General features: G+C 36.7%; 1 protein-coding gene across 1 annotated transcript in view; it reads right to left on the bottom strand.

The window, feature by feature from the left end:
• Positions 1-18,071, bottom strand: part of LOC145984027 (DNA-directed RNA polymerase I subunit RPA1-like) — a 314,984-nt gene that overhangs the window by 282,901 nt on the left and 14,012 nt on the right. The window contains exons 4-6 of the mRNA XM_083117344.1: positions 16,304-16,492; positions 9,311-9,509; positions 6,382-6,441 (exon numbers count right to left, since the gene is read on the bottom strand). Of these exons, the coding sequence (XP_082973470.1) occupies positions 6,382-6,441; positions 9,311-9,509; positions 16,304-16,492 (448 nt within the window). The remainder of the gene's footprint in view (positions 1-6,381; positions 6,442-9,310; positions 9,510-16,303; positions 16,493-18,071) is intronic.

Genomic DNA, 18,071 nt, shown 5'->3' with positions numbered 1-18,071 from the left:
GGTGTACCTACCCTGTACTGATACCAGACCAAATCCAGGTCCCTTAACTTGATGTGAAACAGTGGTGAAAGATTTACATTCTTAGTTATAACTTGAAGTCAAAAATATATTCATTCAAAATACAAGGTCTGCCCATAAAGAAACCGAACTGTCAAAAAAAAAGAACCAAACCAAATAAAAAAGGTACTGTATTCTGGCAACACTGCAAAGATATATATATATCTAAACTTCCCATCAGTGCATGTTTTAACCTGTTACAGGCAGTTGGTATCGGAGCAAGCATGCATCAGATGCAGGTCATGTGCAGGCAGCGTACAAAATATGTGCACCAAGATGGAACAATGTTACAGCATAAAGTTTTGATACAAATTGGGTAAATCATTTACCGAAACGTTACAGATGATACGGGCAGTGTATGGTGAGATGAAACCTGGTGTTTACAATATGACCCCGAAAGAAAAAGACAAGAGTGCACAGTGAAAATTACAGTTCTCGCTTGTAAAGAAAAAAGCACGGATGTCGAAATCAAAGACAAAGGTGCTGCTGATCTCATTTTTTTGATTCCCAAGGACAGATTCACCATGAATTTGTCCCTGAAAACCAAACAATCAATCAGTGATATTACAAGGAAGTGCTTGGTCAACTCAGAAAAAGGATGAAGCGGGTTTGGAAGGACCTCTGTGATTCTGACCAATTCTTTCTGTTACACGATAATGCTCGGCCTCATACCACATTGTCTGTACAATAATACCTTGCTAAGCATTCAGCGACAGTGATCAATCACCCTCCGTATTCTCTGGACTTATAACCTGCTGTTTTTTTCCTTTTTCCCAAGCTTAAGATGGCAATGAAAGGGTGAAGATTTGACAACATCGTGGACATTAAATTAAATGTTATGCATATTTTGCGAACACTTACTGTCAATGACTATCAACAGTGTTTCCAAGACCTGTACAAATCCTGGTCAAAGTGAACTGCCTCCTCTGGTGATTATTTTGAAGGTGATAAAGTCATTTGAAGGTGATAAAGTCATTTGAAGGTAATTACTTGTTTTCTTTCCTAAAAAATAAAAAGTTCAGTTTTTTTATGGGCGAACCTTGTATTAAGAGAACAAAGTGGAAAACTGATAGATGAGGAATAATGTTAAGAGTATATTTGTGATTCTGCATGTTAATATTGGAATCAGAAAAACATTTGTGAAGTTAGAAACACTGCAAAGTTTACACAAAATATATTTAGACATACTTTCCAAAGTATTGTGCAATACACAACAATTCATATTCTCACAATCTGCAGTTAAAAAGTGATCATAACATGGGAAAATGGTGGCCTTGTACAGTAGGGTGGAACGAAAACTGGCAAAATTTTTCTTTCTTTGATTTAGAAGTTCTAATAGCAGCCAAAAGTTGCCTTTTAGATTCAGAAAAAAAAGATTAAAAAATTTCATTGCTCTACTACAACGTTTTGAGGTGCCGCAAAGAGCCTAAAAATTTAATAAGAATTCAAAATTTGGTTGTGTATATTTTTTTTGAACTTTTGCATACATCTACTGTGAAATAATGCAATTAGTAACAATGAAGTCTTATTAGATTATACAAAAACATTCTGCACAAAATATTATACACAATAAAAATAGTTTTCAGGGCAAATTTTTGTATTTTTCTCATTTTTTACCAATTTATTATACTTCGTTAACACATGTTACAGTAATTTAAATAAAATGAAACAAGGTAAATGGTTTATTATCTCATACATGTATACAAAAAATTCTTTATAATGAGAAAAAAAAATTAAACCACTTAAATTCTTGACAAGATTAAAAATTTCCCAACATTTGAAGATGCTTTTTTTTACTGTGTTGGCACATTGAACTGTTTTTTTTTTTTTGTATCGAATCTTGGCATATTCTTCTGAGATACAATTTTTGCATTAATAAAACCTTTTCTTGAAGATGATCCACAGACAGACAAAGATGACTCAGTAACTAGTTTAACCACTCTTTCCACGGCTTGTGTGCGACACAGAAACCTGGGAAAGTCAATTAATGGGTTCTCCACAACAGTTGATTCTGATGTTTCCTTAATGAATTGTTTAAGGGAATCATTGGAAATATACTTTGTCATTGGGGGCTCTGTGATTTCAATGTCGTTCCATGGGATCATATCAATGTAATCCTTAGCGTCAAAGTTGATTTTTGGAATTGTAAACTTTCTAATACCACCTCTACTCTCTACTCTTGCTTTTAGAAGTTTGCGCAAACCAAGCTCTCTTATATGTTCGCACTCGTCACATAGCATGGACAAAAGAATATTTTCTGCAGCAGCACAGTATCCATTTCTTTGAATAACTGGATTTATTATTTCTTTAAAATCTGTAGTTAGATAGCGTGAGTAAGAAATAAGCTTCCAGAGATGTTTAGAACCATTAGAGCATGAAGGTTTTAACTTAATGTTCAACCACACAGGTACATAAACTTTTACAATAAACTCTGCCAGAATTTGAAGGTTGATAGTAGGATTTTCAGTGGCCACATACAATAGACATATTTGATTTGCTAATGTAAGCCATCTGGAGTTAGCAAGTTTTCCAGGGTTTTTCAAAGATAAATCCAATGAGCAGTTTCCACTACATACAGCAATACACATTTCCATTAACTACTTCTGATCTGTACTTAAATCACTTATATTTTCTAATGAGGGAAGGTTACTTTCAATTGGTAAAAATGGTACCACAGGACAGTAGTGGCTTCTGCACATTCCCACGTGCACACACCAAATAAATCTATAATGCAAAACATTATTATTATACTTATTCATTGAACTCTACCTCCTTCGAAACATGAAGTGTTCCCACACCGCTTCACCGAGAGAGGTCGTGGAGAAGCGTACGATCACAGATATCAACCCACATAGACCGAGCCATGCTTGGGGCATGAGGCTTGAACACAGTGTTAGTTTCACTCCCTATGATGCTGTTTTGGCAGTCGCGTAGAGGATGCCGATTGGGTCTTTTGGCTTGTGCACCATGCCAGGGGAGGTTGCATCATTTAGAAAAGCCGTGAATGCAGCGATCGTTGTGCTAGCAAATGTAGTGTTGCATACCCATTCCATTCGAGATCGTGTGACAGAGTCGAGGCAACCCATACATCATTGCAAATTGAGGGATTTTTTTTAGAAAAGGGAAATTTCAATGGTATATTGTACCTCCAATTCTGTCCCGAGCATGACAGGGGAAAAAAAGGAGGAAGGTGAGGAGGGCAACTGAAAGTGAGACGGGTGTTTTAAACATGCCTGATATTGCCTTTGTTTCGTGCATCTTGGCCAAAATAAACTGTCTCTGTGGCGCAGTAGCCGAATTATCAACCCGCATGGAGGGAGCATACATCAATCAGCCAGCTCTCTTGCATTGTGTGTCTGTTCTGAATTGCAAAATTGTTTAGGGCTGTCAAAAGCTCGTACCTGTTTCAGTGCAAAGTGTTTGATTTCATGATGAATAGGGAAACTGTACATAGCGAAAGCAGAAACTTAATATTTAACATTGTTGAATTTTTGGAGGGAAGTTAGCTACAAAGCCTGTAGCAACTGCAGCAATATATGGATAAGGCAGAAGGGAAGGAAAAATTCTGAAGTACAAAGCAGGGCAGTGTGAACTGAGCGAGTACTGTAATTTTCTTTAAGATTTATTATTATCTTGATTTCACTTGATTTGTTTGGTTCGATCAGTCTGTCATTAGAAATAAACAACAGCTAGATAGATTACAATTGATTTCCTCCATGTGGTAGTTAGATCGACTTCCTTGGTACACCAATGTTTTTACGATTCTCCTTGTTCATTGATATCAGCGGAGCAGAGAAGGAAGTTCTTATGAAATATTTTACAATCGACAATAGTATTGATATTGTAGATAGATATTTCTATGTTTTGAGTGATTTTGTCATATTGTTGAATGCTGAATTACATATTGCACAATAACATCGCTCTTATCGTGATTGGCTGGATAATTTCTCAAATATTTGAAATTTGTAAAAAAATCAGTGTTAAAAAAATCATAAAATACAACTCTGTCATAGCCTCATTTTCAGTGAAAGGTCATGAAAACTTGGGTTGCCAATATGTTAAGCATCATTATGTACACAAATACGGGTGTGAGTATTTGACAGGGGTGGTATAACACTTCTCGATGCGAGACTAAAGTGCACACCCATAGAGCCAGACCTCGAGCTGCCACTGCCACAGGAAGCTCATGACAGTTTTGCAGTTGCTTAACTAGACTCATTGGAGTCCTTAGTTTTCCCATCTAAAGAACAAAAAAGGTGGCATAAAGGCAGTTCGTTACCATGGAATAAGCAAACTAACCTTTGCAGTGATCTTCCTATTTTGTTTTCCAACAACGAAATCACACCATTATTGACTCCAGTATTTACAACGGTTCCATCACATCCAATCACGGTAAAATACAAAAGTTGTTCGTTATCTCGTAAAAACTCAATTATGCTCTCTGCAATGTCTTTTCCAGTACCAGATATTAGTGTTACATGACCTAAAAACTTTGAGTTTGGTTCTTCTATTAGCGAAACGTGCTCTTCTGTAGTAACCATTTTGTAAAACTTAGTTCCTTTCTTTTCTCGAATAATTGTTGTCTTGTCTTTTCTTTCATCGAAAAATAACTAAATAAACTCGAATTGTTGTCTTGTCTTTTCTTTCACCGAAAAATAACTAAAGGAACTAAGTTTTACTTAATTGAGTTTTTTACGAGATAACGAACTTTTGTCTTTTACCGTGATTGGATGTGATGGAACCGTTGTAAATACTGAAGTCAATAATGGTGTGATTTCGTTGTTGGAAAACAAAATAGGAAGATCATTGCAAAGGTTAGTTTGCTTATTCCATGGTAACGAACTGCCTTTATGCCACCTTTTTTGTTCTTTAGATGGGATCATAGAGGATTATAATCCTCTATTTTGGGTTATTAGACCTTGACTGTCTTGAATGCATTCTTTCCAGTTCTTTAATCTTTCTCGTCTAATTTTCATGCGGTCCATTACTTTACTTTTGTCATTATTTATTAAACCCAAGTCCTGCAAAGCAGCACTTGCTATTGCTGCAGCAGCTCTTTTTCTTGTACATTTTTGACTTATAATTATTTTTATCCTCACCATAAATTTAAAAACCCCAAAAATGTTTGTTCTATTAATAAAAAGGCATAAAAGTATGACCTTTTTGATTTGGGCTTATATAGCGCAAATAAGAAACTAGAGAAAAAGGTTGAAATAGAGCAAAAAATTTCAAATTTATGAAACTTTATCGTACTTGCAGCACCTCAAGACATCCTCCGATTACCATCAAATTTTATTTTTGTCTCTTTTACATCAAAAGGCAACTTTTGCACACTATTAGAAATAAAAATAATAATTTGTTACATCCTATTGTACAGTCATCTACATGTTTCAAGACACTTGGTTCCAGTGCTGTTATAGAGTAGTTGATAAAATGATCAAGAATGAGGTTTCTTTTTTCAGGTAATCAGACATTCAAATGGAAATCACTTTTTTTTAATGGTATTGAGATTTATTGAGTATGAAGTGTTGTACTTGATTTGATTTTGATTTTTGAATTTAAAATTTTGGGAGCGTCAGCACTTAGGCTATTTTGCTCCCGTCACATTATACGGGGGCCAGCCCCTTATCATTACAAAGAACAACTCTAACGTTGCATAATTAAAAATGTTAAAATGTTCTGACTTCTGTTAAAAGCTGAGGCTGTAAACGGGCACTCAGCACACATAAGGACAACAGGACAATACAAACAAAATTATCCTGGCCATGGGGCCAGTCGCCAGAGCCTCGTTAGTCTTCAGTCCAGGGTGTACTAATGTGGAAGTGAGGTTGACATTTGGGTGTACTATGTGGAAAATCACCCCTTACACCCCGTGTTGTACTTGAGTGTATTATTCTTATACAGAATGTTTGTAATAATTAATCCAATATAGAATTTGAATAATGCTTTCTTGTGGTCAGCTTCTCTCATTTATATTTGATGCTGAAGTTTCAGAGTATATGATTGAAAGATAAGATATATATTTCACACACTATCGAAGTTGATGGATTTAGCATATTAACTTTCCGTTAATGGATTTAGCACATTAACATTTCATTTGCTATATTAACCTGAAAATAAATCTTAGAATGAAATTTGGAGCACCAATTTCGGACACCTATACACAGCGTTACATATTATACAGTTCATTTTAAAATTGTACCCACTGATTCTATTAGGTATTCGTGCAGTACAATTTTAAATTGAATGCACTGTATATAGCAAGAAAATGTAGAATTCTAAATGTATAGAATTAGGGTTCCACTGCACATCTTAATATCTTACCTTACTTCTTGAGGGGTCATGTAGGTAGGACTTGACACTGCCTTCCTTACAGGAGTATCACTGCAAGAAAAGTGTATGCAATAGATGATGGTATTTATAACAAGTAATGCAATAGGAATAAATTTGTCATTCAGAACCAAATACACCTGAGCAAACAAATCTCATTATGAGCATAACAAGTACATCATGCAAATAGAAAAACCGATTCAACAATCAATTAACTTATCCATATTTGGATGTACAGGAAAACCTCATTAATATGATATTGGTTAATATGAAGTACCCTTTAATCCAAAGTTCTTCCCATTCTGTGACGACTTTATCACGACTTCAAAATTACTTACAAAAAGAGTATTAAATTTTGTCGTGAAAACTGACCACAACTGACTCTCCACTACTGGTGCAAAAATTTGTCTTGTGTTTCACTTGTTATGGAACAATTCCCCTAGGAAACACCAGATGGCAGAGTAATCAACTCAGTGTCTTTACACCAAAAAACATGTATGCAAGTTCTCTTCTTCACACCACGCAGTTCACACACAGTGCATTTGAGAGTCAGCTGAGCAAAGCACCATTCTTTTTATGGAGAGTTGACATGTTAAGGAACATAGCATGCAAGTTTGTAGTAGCATGCAAGTGAAGACGTTGCATCGCCAGACCATGACTTGAGGCAATTATGTAATGTGTGTGTATACAATTGGTGATAATGAATCAAATGGAATTATACGTTTGGAAAAAAAATTGTTGTGTGCAGATTTCGACAGTTGTATTCAGCCCACGATTCGAGTGATGAAGCATCAGCACCACGAGGCAACTGACCACTTTGCACGAGGTAACCAAATACAATGAAGTACACAGAAGAGAAGAAGTTGTCCAAATACTTCCAGATGCGATGAAGATTTGATGGGATGCTTTGCTACAACATCTGAGAAAGACACATGCCCATTTCGCAGATTATTTCATGAGGGAGGAAAAATCCGTGAAGCCATTATTTCCATCTGAAAAACAGGTGCCATCTTGAAAAGTTTGGATAACTCGAAGTCATTCAATTCAAAGTTGACATTTTTTGGCCCCTTGAACATTGTATTAATGAGGTTTCCCTGTATTTGCACACTTTATTTTCAAGTATTTATTAAATTTCTTTGATTGCAAAACCATCCTTGTTACAGAAATTGCTTATCTTTCAGTGATATATATACTTTGTGTATATATATATATAAATATATAAAGTCTCACCCCACCCTGGGTATTGTGAGAATGGCTGTAAATAGGAAAAAATGGTGAAACACATATTCCATGATGTTCAGGGGGAAACTTTTTGAGGCCAACCAGAAGAACCACAAGGGGGTAGGCTGGGGTCCACTCAATTTTTTCAAATAGCAAGGGGGTTGAAGAATATGTCGTTTGACATAAGTGCACCTGGAGGGTCTGAGAGCTAATAAGAATGGAGCAGGTTTTGCAACTAGGGTGGTTGCATTTATGGGCAGAGGGATGTTGGTTGTGTGGTGAGGGAGTGTTGTGGACCAGGATGTTTTGGAGGTTAGGAGGGGGGGGGGGGTGTGTGTTTGAAAACCACTCTGGATTTGTCGGGAAAGATGTTTTTGGTTGCAGGATCACTATGGAGAATGGGAAGAAGAGAGTGTAGTGTGTGTGTGATTTTGTTGAGGGGGATGATATTGGGTGATGGGAGCAGGTGGGTTGGTGGCAGCAGGTTTCTTGGTGGTAGTGGTGTGTGAGACAGCTCACGATATTGCTTGGTGACCAGGGTGGAAGGATATCCACAGTTTACCAGGGCTTGATGTAGGCGGAGGTTACAATTCTGGCGGGAGGTGGGTGAAGTGTTCAGGCGCTGTCGCCTGAGGGCTAGAGAGAATGGAATGGCTTTTTTTGGTGTGGAATTGGTGGGAGCTGGAGAACTGGTTGGTGGGCTGTGGTAAGAGCTGTCAGGTCATCAGGGGAGCCTCGGGTGTGGATGAATTCCTGAATTTTGTTAAGGTGGGCGGAGGATAGGTCAACTGTGGTGGGTTTGTAGGTGAAGGAGTCAGCCAACTGGCGAGTGGCCTCCGCCAGGTAATCTTGAGAGTTCAAGACCACCGTGGTGGACCCCTTGTCAGCTGGGAGGATTTTGATGTTATGGTTGTTGTGGAGATCTAGGAGAACTTTCTGTTGGGAGGAGTTTAGGTTTGGTTGGTTGCGGAGGTCATTTAGGAATGAGCTGTCAGAGGTGGTGGAAATGATGGCGGTGATGTACCTTTCCAAGGGATGGTTGGTAGGCAGGGGGGGGGAGGATCTTGGGAGAAGGGGGAGTGAAATTGAAGGAGGCTTGGGTGGGTTTCATTGGTAGTGGTCTGGAGTGAGGGTTTTTTGGCCCAGAAATGTTGCCTTCGGAGGTTGCGGGCAAAGGTGTGTATGTCAAAAAGCAGGCACAATTGGTGGGGGGGAGTTGTGGGGGAGAAGGTAAGGCCTTTGGATAAAACAGCTATTTCATGAGTGGTGAGTTTATGGAAGTGTTTATGAGAATGCCATTACATGCAGAATTCTAAAAATGACGGGTTTTTCACATTTTACATGTCCCTAGTATGAATACATTTTACATCAGTACAAATTATAGTTATCAGCTAAAATTTCATATCTCTCTATTCCTATCTGTTGTATATGTGCTTTAAAGCTTGGCTGGGCATTTGGCCGATGATAGTTTCGTGGGTACCTAAGATGATTAAACTATTGTGAATATCTAGGCAACAACAAAAGAAAACCACATGAAAATTCACGTGAAAGCTCTAGAAGAAATACTAAGCAAATGTAATTTTTCAAAATTTGGAATATCATAGCAGTTTTTTGAAAGGAGAGGAAATTTCAAACTGCATTGGCCAGAGATCCAGCCAAACCATAAGAAACCTCTTACATTTCATACAATAGAATTACTTACTCAGAAGTGTTTATCGTTGCCACCTTTAGACTTGAACTCATTATGCGGTTCTGGAAGAATTTCAATTTTGGGCTCTCTGATTTACAGTGCAGACATTTTCCCTTTATAATTGTCTTAAGGACTGCATCTACAAAGTTCCTCCTCAAAGCTAAAACACTCTTTGAATAAAACTTGTGTTTCCATTCTCTATCCTCAGTATCTGCACAAAAGAGAAAAGGTGTACTGTATTATTTTACACAAAATTCACACAATCCACAACTTGACATTTGAACTTCATGACACATTGGTAGCAAGCTGGATGCACCAAAGCCTACTATTATGTACCATTCAATTGCGAGGGCGGATTAAAGGGGGGTGGAGGGGGCGACAAAAACGAACAAAGATAACAATGATGAAAGACAGGGGTGATGAAAGATAGGAGGTGACGAGAGACAGGTGCAAACAAAGATAATGATGGGTGTGATGGAAGATAGGAGACGACGAAAGATTAGAGGGAGATGAGAGATAAGGGGGCGAACAAAGGTAAGGATGACGAAGGAAGGGGCGACGGAAGATAAGCACGAAATTAACTTTAGGTGAAGGACTAGAGTAATGTTAATAGGGTGGATCAAATGAGTCCTAAGATGACTGTTCCTTCATAGAGGTTCTAGAAAATATTCCCGCCACCTCTACCTCCTCACTATTTTTTTCACTGTGGAAAGGCCATAGCCAGGGAGGAAGAGCAGCCGATTTAACCTCAGCACCACTAGGACGATGATGAAAATTCTTTTAGTGAACTACAATCTTAGTACCTTGCTACAAGGGCATATTAAAGGCTTGAGGGGGTAATCATTCTGCTGTGCTCCTCACAAGATTTTTAAATTATTTTTTTTAGTTATTGATAAATTTGCAAAGTTGGGAAGAAATACATCAAACATTGTGGCATTTTATGAAATACCAAAGAGCTAAAAATTAGCAACCACAAGGGACAAAGACACTTGCCTGGTGGGACGAGACATAGGTTAAGCTGCTTCTTTTTGACATTATCACTGTTCCCAACAGTCACACCTACTGCAATCAATAATCAATTTATTATGATTTTTTATAGAAATCTATTACAGTCTTTATTTTCTTGAAGTTAAACAACTTAGAATGATTGATGTGGTCAGGAAACATTGCAGTATTTTATGGTGCAAGTGGTGCTTAAAGCTTTGAAGCCACAGGCGCCCATACAGCGCTTTATAAAAAATTTAGAATGAATATTCCTTTCTTTTTATGTTCTACAGTTAAATAAAGATGAAATTGGAGAAATCAATAATATATCACTTATTAAATAACAAGGGCTTGTACTAAACATTCGTGCAGCAGAATGCAGCAAGATAGAACAAGACTTTGCGGTCCTTTAATAAAATCGTTTTCTTGTCCAACGGTGCTTATTGATTTATCAAAAAACAAACTTTAAAAGTGTACCAGTGACTGCATTTGGAGGCGGCTTGAGAGGCAGTTGCCTCCCACTTTTTGCCGCCCCAGAACTCTGCTAAACCTTATCTACCAATGGAAAGTAAACTGTCCTTGCTGGCACCTTGTGCTCCAGTTTTGGAAGCCAATCGCCGCCATTGCCAGCGACGTTAGTTCTAAACTCGTACAAGCAATACAATCAGACACTATACAATGGAAGATATCAGGATTTGTGAAAGGGGTGTATGTTCTTCTTTAGAAATACTGAGACAAAGGGGGGTTATGACTCCCATCAACCCACCTTTTGCACACCTCTGATCACAAAACTGGGACCATTCGCGACGTCACTATTACTTTAATCCTGGTACATGACTATTACACTTCTTTTCCGGATGTACTTACTGTTTGTTTGATTTTCCTCAGTTTACCAATAACTGTGGCCTCTGAATGTGCGTTTTCGAAACTTCAGCCAATAAAATATTATCTGCAAAATAGTGCTCCTCAGCAAAGATAAACAAACATATCCATCTTGAACAATGAGCACAGGGAAATGGAATGCTAAACGTTCACACTGTCAAACACTTTGCTTATGCAAAATGTTTTAGTTTTTCAAATAATTATTTTACGTTGAATTTAATATTGTCACTTATTTCTTGCATCTTGATTGTTCGATGTGTGTTAAATACACATTCATTACTTGTTTTGCTGCAAAATGCAAATTTCTTGCAATAAATATCAGCCACACAATGTTAATTTTCTGACTTGAAAACATTACAAGCATGCAATTCAACCGACCTCATAGCACAAGAAATACTATGACTGAGGCTTGGGGGGGGGGGGGGGGGTCATGGCACACGGCTGTGTCACCAATGTTTTGGTTACGCCAGTTCTTTTATGACATATTTGATAGGACCGTAGTTTGTAAGGGAAGTGTGGACGCTGAAAGCTCGGGATTGGGGGGAGCAGCACCGAAATGGGTCTCTGCCCCCTCCAAGAGAAAGTCTTTAATCCGCCACTGTTCAATTGAACCCTGAATGTCTGGTCATAAGAAAGCTTATTGGAAAAAACAAGATCTGCAGCAACTTCAGAAAAAAAAAACTTATTAATAAATGCAGATCTTCTTATACAAACTGAGGAATATACAAAATTTAAATATCCAATATCATATTATTAAAGCTGAAAACTTTTCATGCAAAAATGCATGCCATACTCTAAAGCCATGTACATACACATGCAGTGTGGATAGGCTCTATTTTTGTCACCTTGTCTTATGAAAGAAGTTAAAACTGAATTTCAAAACTTTTCTTTAAAACTTGTAAACACAGTTTTTGGTACATGAAACCTTCATTGTGTTTTAAACATAACTGTTTATAATGAGTTCAAATATCCAATCTAAACCTTTGAATCATGCAGTTTTTTAGAGAGCATTCGAAAAGTTCCCGCACTCAATGTTTGAGAATTTTATGCTTATAATTAGGGGCATGCATATTTCGTTTTTGTCGAAAACACGAAATGTGAAAGAACACATTCTAATGTTAATTTCTTATAGAGATGGGACAGATCAATCAGTACTCTATCGTTATCAGCCAATATAGGCATATCAATATATTGGTAAAATTACATATTATTTTACCAATCCGATATATCTATAAAAATCTTATAATTTTGCGCAAAATTCTAACATTTTGTTGTAATTTTTATTGATAATTTCGATGCGCTAAATTTTTAAAAAGTAAATGTCTGAATATGCAACTTCTTTTACACTGCAGTCACCTCAAAACACACACTTATGAAGGAGGTCAGTGAACCATTCAGGCTCTTCAAGGGCTACTTGGGTTTTTATATCGGATTTGTAGAATATCAGTTATTGGTATCGGTAAATTTTATGTCGGTACTTTATCGGTATTGGTTAAAATTTCATATCATCCCATCCCTAATTTTTAATGTTTCTGAAAGGTGTGAGGTGCATTTTTCTACCCTGTTTTGTCACAAAATGATGCAAAATGAACTGTGAAAGACTCTTATACACGAAATGTAGAGTTTATTTACCAACACGACAATTTCTGAAGTTTGAATTATCCTGCAAGTTATGCAATTCACGGAAAATTGATTAATTCTGCTTTAAATATTTGAGAAGCAAGAACGGACCCCTTCATACAGGAAAAAACTTAATACTCTGATAACAACATAAATGTGCTATTAGAAGGGTTATGTTTATTTTGTAATCAGTGCAGTTTTTAAATCAAATTTTGGATTATGTTCACAATTTTAAAACCAAAATGTAATTTTATATGCTGCTTTTGATCCGTTTTTTCATTGCTATAACACAGAAATTTTATTTTATTTACTGCTTTGAACCCGAAATTTTGCTTTTTTTATTTACCAAAAATATGTACCTCTACTTATAATTTATGGAACTTGTCAATGAAATGAATACATACATTTGTTAACTATATCTTGAAATACACAAGAAATAATTTATAAACTAAGAGAGAGTAATACTGCAACCTCTAAGATGGTGGACACAATAAATTTACCATTATGAAGGCACTAGCTGTATGTACTCTGTAACAGACAGTAGTCCACACGGTCATACAGTGCTTCACAAACATAACAGTATTGAACACACCTTCACTGGGTATGGACCAGTGAGGTTGCAATGTCTTTTGTCTGGTGATTTACTGCTACTGTGTAAGTGTGTTGTGTTAGATAGTGAGTGAATATGTCAAGCAAATGAATAAATCATCCAGTTAACTTCTGCAAGCAAATGAATAAATCATCCAGTTAACTTATGCTGTGCGTTTGGGGGTGAGACATTTAAAGATCAATGACAAAGTTTGATTCCGTCAGTTAAAAATGTTATGAATAAATATTTTGGCAGTAAAGAAAAGAACTGGGCCCCCATATCTGCTGTTCATCCTGTGTGATGTCTGAAAGATTGGGCTAAGTGTTATGAAAGTACTCTACATTGAGCTTTGCTACACCCATGATGCGGAATGAAACACGAGATATTCATCGAACTGTTATTTCTGTATTACAAAGATGAAAGGAAAAACTAGTCAACCTAAACTCATAGTAAAGTATCAAAATTTGCCATCCACTTTGAGGCAAGTACTTCACAATGAAGACTTGCCTCCAACTAGAAGATGAGGCAGCTAACAAAGTTCAAAATAAGGAACAAGATGTTCGTACTTTTGAAGGAAGTGCCTTTCCTATGAACCTCACCTGTTAACTCAAGGAGAATGAAAATACCCTGTTCAAAATGGTTCTAAAAACAGGCTGAACTTTTGGATTCTATTTGGAAGACTGGAACCTCTTTTAGAATGACATTAAGGTGTGTTTCTTTCATAACCTCCATGAAGAGGTTCAAGATTTAGTGTGTTGTAACAATATTTGTGCTGTGATAGATGTACTTGATCATAAAACATAAAGTAACAGAGTGGAGAATGTTAACAGACTCATCAAAAACTAGTTTGAATGCTGTCCCTTTGCACAAGGGGAACAAATTTCCTTTTATGCCAATAGCTTATTCAATTAACATGAAGCAAACATATGAAAATCTTGTTGAAAAAAATTCATTATGATAAATATTATTGGACTAAATGTTGTGATTTAAAAGTCATTGCATTGTTAACCCTTTTGAGGCAGATGACGAAATATTCGTCATGCATGGAAATTCCCCAAGGACGGGGCTCATTTTAAGCAAAATGTTAACATGTTGGAAAATGTTTTTTTTTTTAAAAAAAAAGTTGTAATAACACGATAAATGCCAATGAGGGCTCGTTTTATTCAGAATTTCCAAGGCTTTCGTTCGGTAAGGTAAACATGTCGATGTGTACCCATTTTTGGAAGCAACAGACAGAGGAATTTCAATCTCTTTTTTTCCAGTTTGGTTAGCTCCCATCCGGTAGCACTCATCAATCTGGGCAAACCACCACTTGTCACTGATTGCAACAAGTTATGTAATGGCGAATACATAGTATCAAAACCATAATACAAATAGTATTTTTTAAAAAAAAAAGAAGAAGAAGAAGAAAACTCAAGGTCAAGGAGAATGTTTATCACACCTGACCGGAAACTCCATCAGAAATTTGCCCATCGATCTGGACAAACCACCACTGGTAGCTGATTGTCCCAAGTTATATAAAGGCAAATACGTAGTATCAAAACGATAATACAAATAGTATATTTAAAAAAAGAAAAAACTCAAAATCAAGGAGAATTTTCATCACAACTGGCTGCAGTGACGTCATCAGAAATGTGCCCATCGATCAGGGCAAATCACCACTATATGGTGATTGCCCCAAGTTATATAAAGGCGAAAACAGCAGCACAACAATTAGCCTGGCGACGCAAGAATGACGTCAGAGATTACTCGGCGATGACGGCAGATGTGAGGTGAAAGCTTGGAGAAAAAACCCAAAATGTGTTCTTTTAAATCGGCATCCTGTTTATTAAACTTTTATTACCAAAACATTTGTTTGACGAAATATTCGTCGTCCGTCCTTGAGTTACTTCAGGCATCTATAGGCCCCACCCCGAAAGGGTTAATGGGTTTGCGGTTCAGCTACACTAAATTTTGTTTTTTCATGTGCAAATGGGATAGAAGGAACAAGAAAAATCATCACATCACAAAGTGTGAATCACTTATGCCTGAACAGAACAATTCTGTACATCCTTTCGCTAGTCAGGTCGGACATGATTCTTCTACCTCCACTTCATTGTTTGGAGGTAAAAATTCCTCATGTAAGTGATGCTAAAAATTAAGGAAGAAATGTTTGCGTTGCATGAGCTTTTAATGCAGATGGAAATTTTGAAGATCTGTTACAAGCCTAACAGTGATGATGGTAATTGAAAAGTGCTGTGAAATCTTTCCTTCAAAAATCATAAACCCAGAACTACCATGAGATTGTGGATGAACTGTTAGTCGTACAAAGATATGGGGTGAAATATGTCACTCAAAATGAATTTCTTCAAGTCCCACCTGCATATCAACCTGACATGGGGAGTGTTTACAACAAGATATCTCTGCAATGAAAAAAAAAGTTACCAGGGACATTGGAGAACAGGAATGCTTGCTGATTACTGTCATATGCTGAAGTAGAATGTTCTAGATGCTAAACAAAGAAGGAAGTCAACAACTGTCACATTATATAATTTATATCAGCTGATATTTGGAATTACTGGGTAAAAGACAAACCTAATGATTAGGTACATGTCCCTAACAACATACTACATATGTACAATAAAGTCAAACAATCCTCTATGTAGGTAAAACTCCTTTCTTATCAAAGGAATGATTCTCAACTGTATTCATAAACCATTTTTATGCAATTCAGTTTTGGTGGGACCTGTGCATCTGAATACTTTGAACATAAAATTAGTACAACTAAGTCACCAACACTAACTTGGGGAGTAAAAGCAGCTGAAGCATGGTGCTGCCCTACTTCCACATCCCCTAAATGTGCCTTTATGGTATGGTGCTATATGCAAGGGGACCTTTACCTTTACCTTACAATTAAGTCACAAACAATACTTGTGTGATGTAAGACTTACCTTTTCCGAGAGATTGAACATACTCATCCAAGAGACTTTGTGCCAATACTTGTGCAGCTTCTTGACTTAAGTCTGTATTAGCATCTGACGAAAAAGTGTTGCTCAGAATAGCTGCTGCCTCCTGAGCTTCAAGGGCACATCCATTATCCAATAATTGTAATTGGGTTAACAACAGAAGTTTATATTGAACTGAAAAGTAAAACACTTTTCTGGTAAGCAGATATGGCTCTAGCTATAGTTCAAAATTAATTACAACATATATCTCAAAATTGATGAAACAATGAAAGCACAATGATCCTAAGCACCCTCCTTATACTTCAACCGGGCCACAGTCTCATGAAGATTGAGTACAACTGCTCTAAAGTACATTTTAATATTCAGGTGTGCTATTCACTGTGCACAAGGTAATCAGACTAGACCATTGTCTAAAATGCACAAAAGCATAAAGACAAAGGAATTGAAATACAAGTGCAGAAACACAAAAACTGTCTGTGATACTAGAAATGCAGAGAAACAATCCTCTGGCGGCAGTTGCCATGTCTCTCCCTACCTGTAACATTGGGTTTTCAAAGGAGTGATTACATTTGGTATTCTATATGTTAAGAACCATGGTCACATTTTTAATTTCATCACATTTCAGCGATGAAAGCATCACTATGACACCATCGTCCAAAGCATCACTGATGTTCTTTTTTTTTTATCCAGGTCTCATTTCAAAATAATGGCAAAAGTTAAGACATCTGGTTTCTCATACCACAGCAGGTGTTGGCCATAGCTGCTTCTACTACATGACTCCATTTTCAAGTGTAGGGGGTTTATCACCCTGCAGAGGAAATGACCACTCCTTGGAAGCAATATTTACATCACATATGTCTCTTCCATTGCTTGCCTACCTCCTCCTCAAGTTATTGTTAACTCTGGTAACAGAAATAGATCAAAACTGAAGAAATTCATGATAGATTGAAAACAAAATGTGTTGTTGTATTTAGGTACAAGGCCACTCCTTGACAGCCTTTTTTTTTAAAAAGCTAATAGTGACAATGAAGATGGACGAAACAAAGCATGATAGAACATGCATATCCTGCATGCAAAAGTCATAAAATCTCACAACCTAGAGCATTCACATGTCAGATGCCATTATAGTAGACAACAATTACCCACAATTCTTACAATCACATTCATCAGCACCTACGCATGGTGGACTGTGAAGGAGCCATTGATGAATAAAGTGCTGAAGTCATCAATGATATAATGAATGTGCAGTATCAGCTAATCAATTACAATAAGAACTAGCACAGAAAAAAAAAACATTATATATAAAATTTACAACCACATATGTAGAGTTGGAAGTGATCGCCAAAAAATGGCTTTTGATTGGGCTTTTTTCACAAAAGTGTATCAAATCAATTAATACAGGAGTTGGCAATATCTTTTCTGTTTCATGGTTTTCGTTTATCTCTGTATTACTGTAAAAAAGACACTCATTTCTAAATATAAAATATAAATTACCATATGAAATTTATAGCTAGGCATACACAGTGTTTTAAAAAAAGCTGGCTTTTTTGAATGGGCGGTTCTATCCGAGTGTTATCTTCATATTTCGGTAGACTTATTAGATATACCTATGTAGTATAAACATATTCACATAACTAGAATAGTTTTGTATGTGTTTTTATTAGAACCTAATAGCGTGATATGATTTTTTCAATGTTTGAATTGTTATACGAACATGTACATGAAGCAAAAAGAAAATACTGCTCTACCTTTT

The sequence above is a fragment of the Lepisma saccharinum genome, chromosome 2, assembly GCF_977018435.1.
Source record: "Lepisma saccharinum chromosome 2, izLepSacc3.1, whole genome shotgun sequence".
NCBI lineage: Eukaryota > Metazoa > Arthropoda > Insecta > Zygentoma > Lepismatidae > Lepisma > Lepisma saccharinum.
The sequence above is the reverse complement of the archived record's forward strand: the minus strand, read 5'-3'. Positions and strand labels throughout refer to the sequence as shown.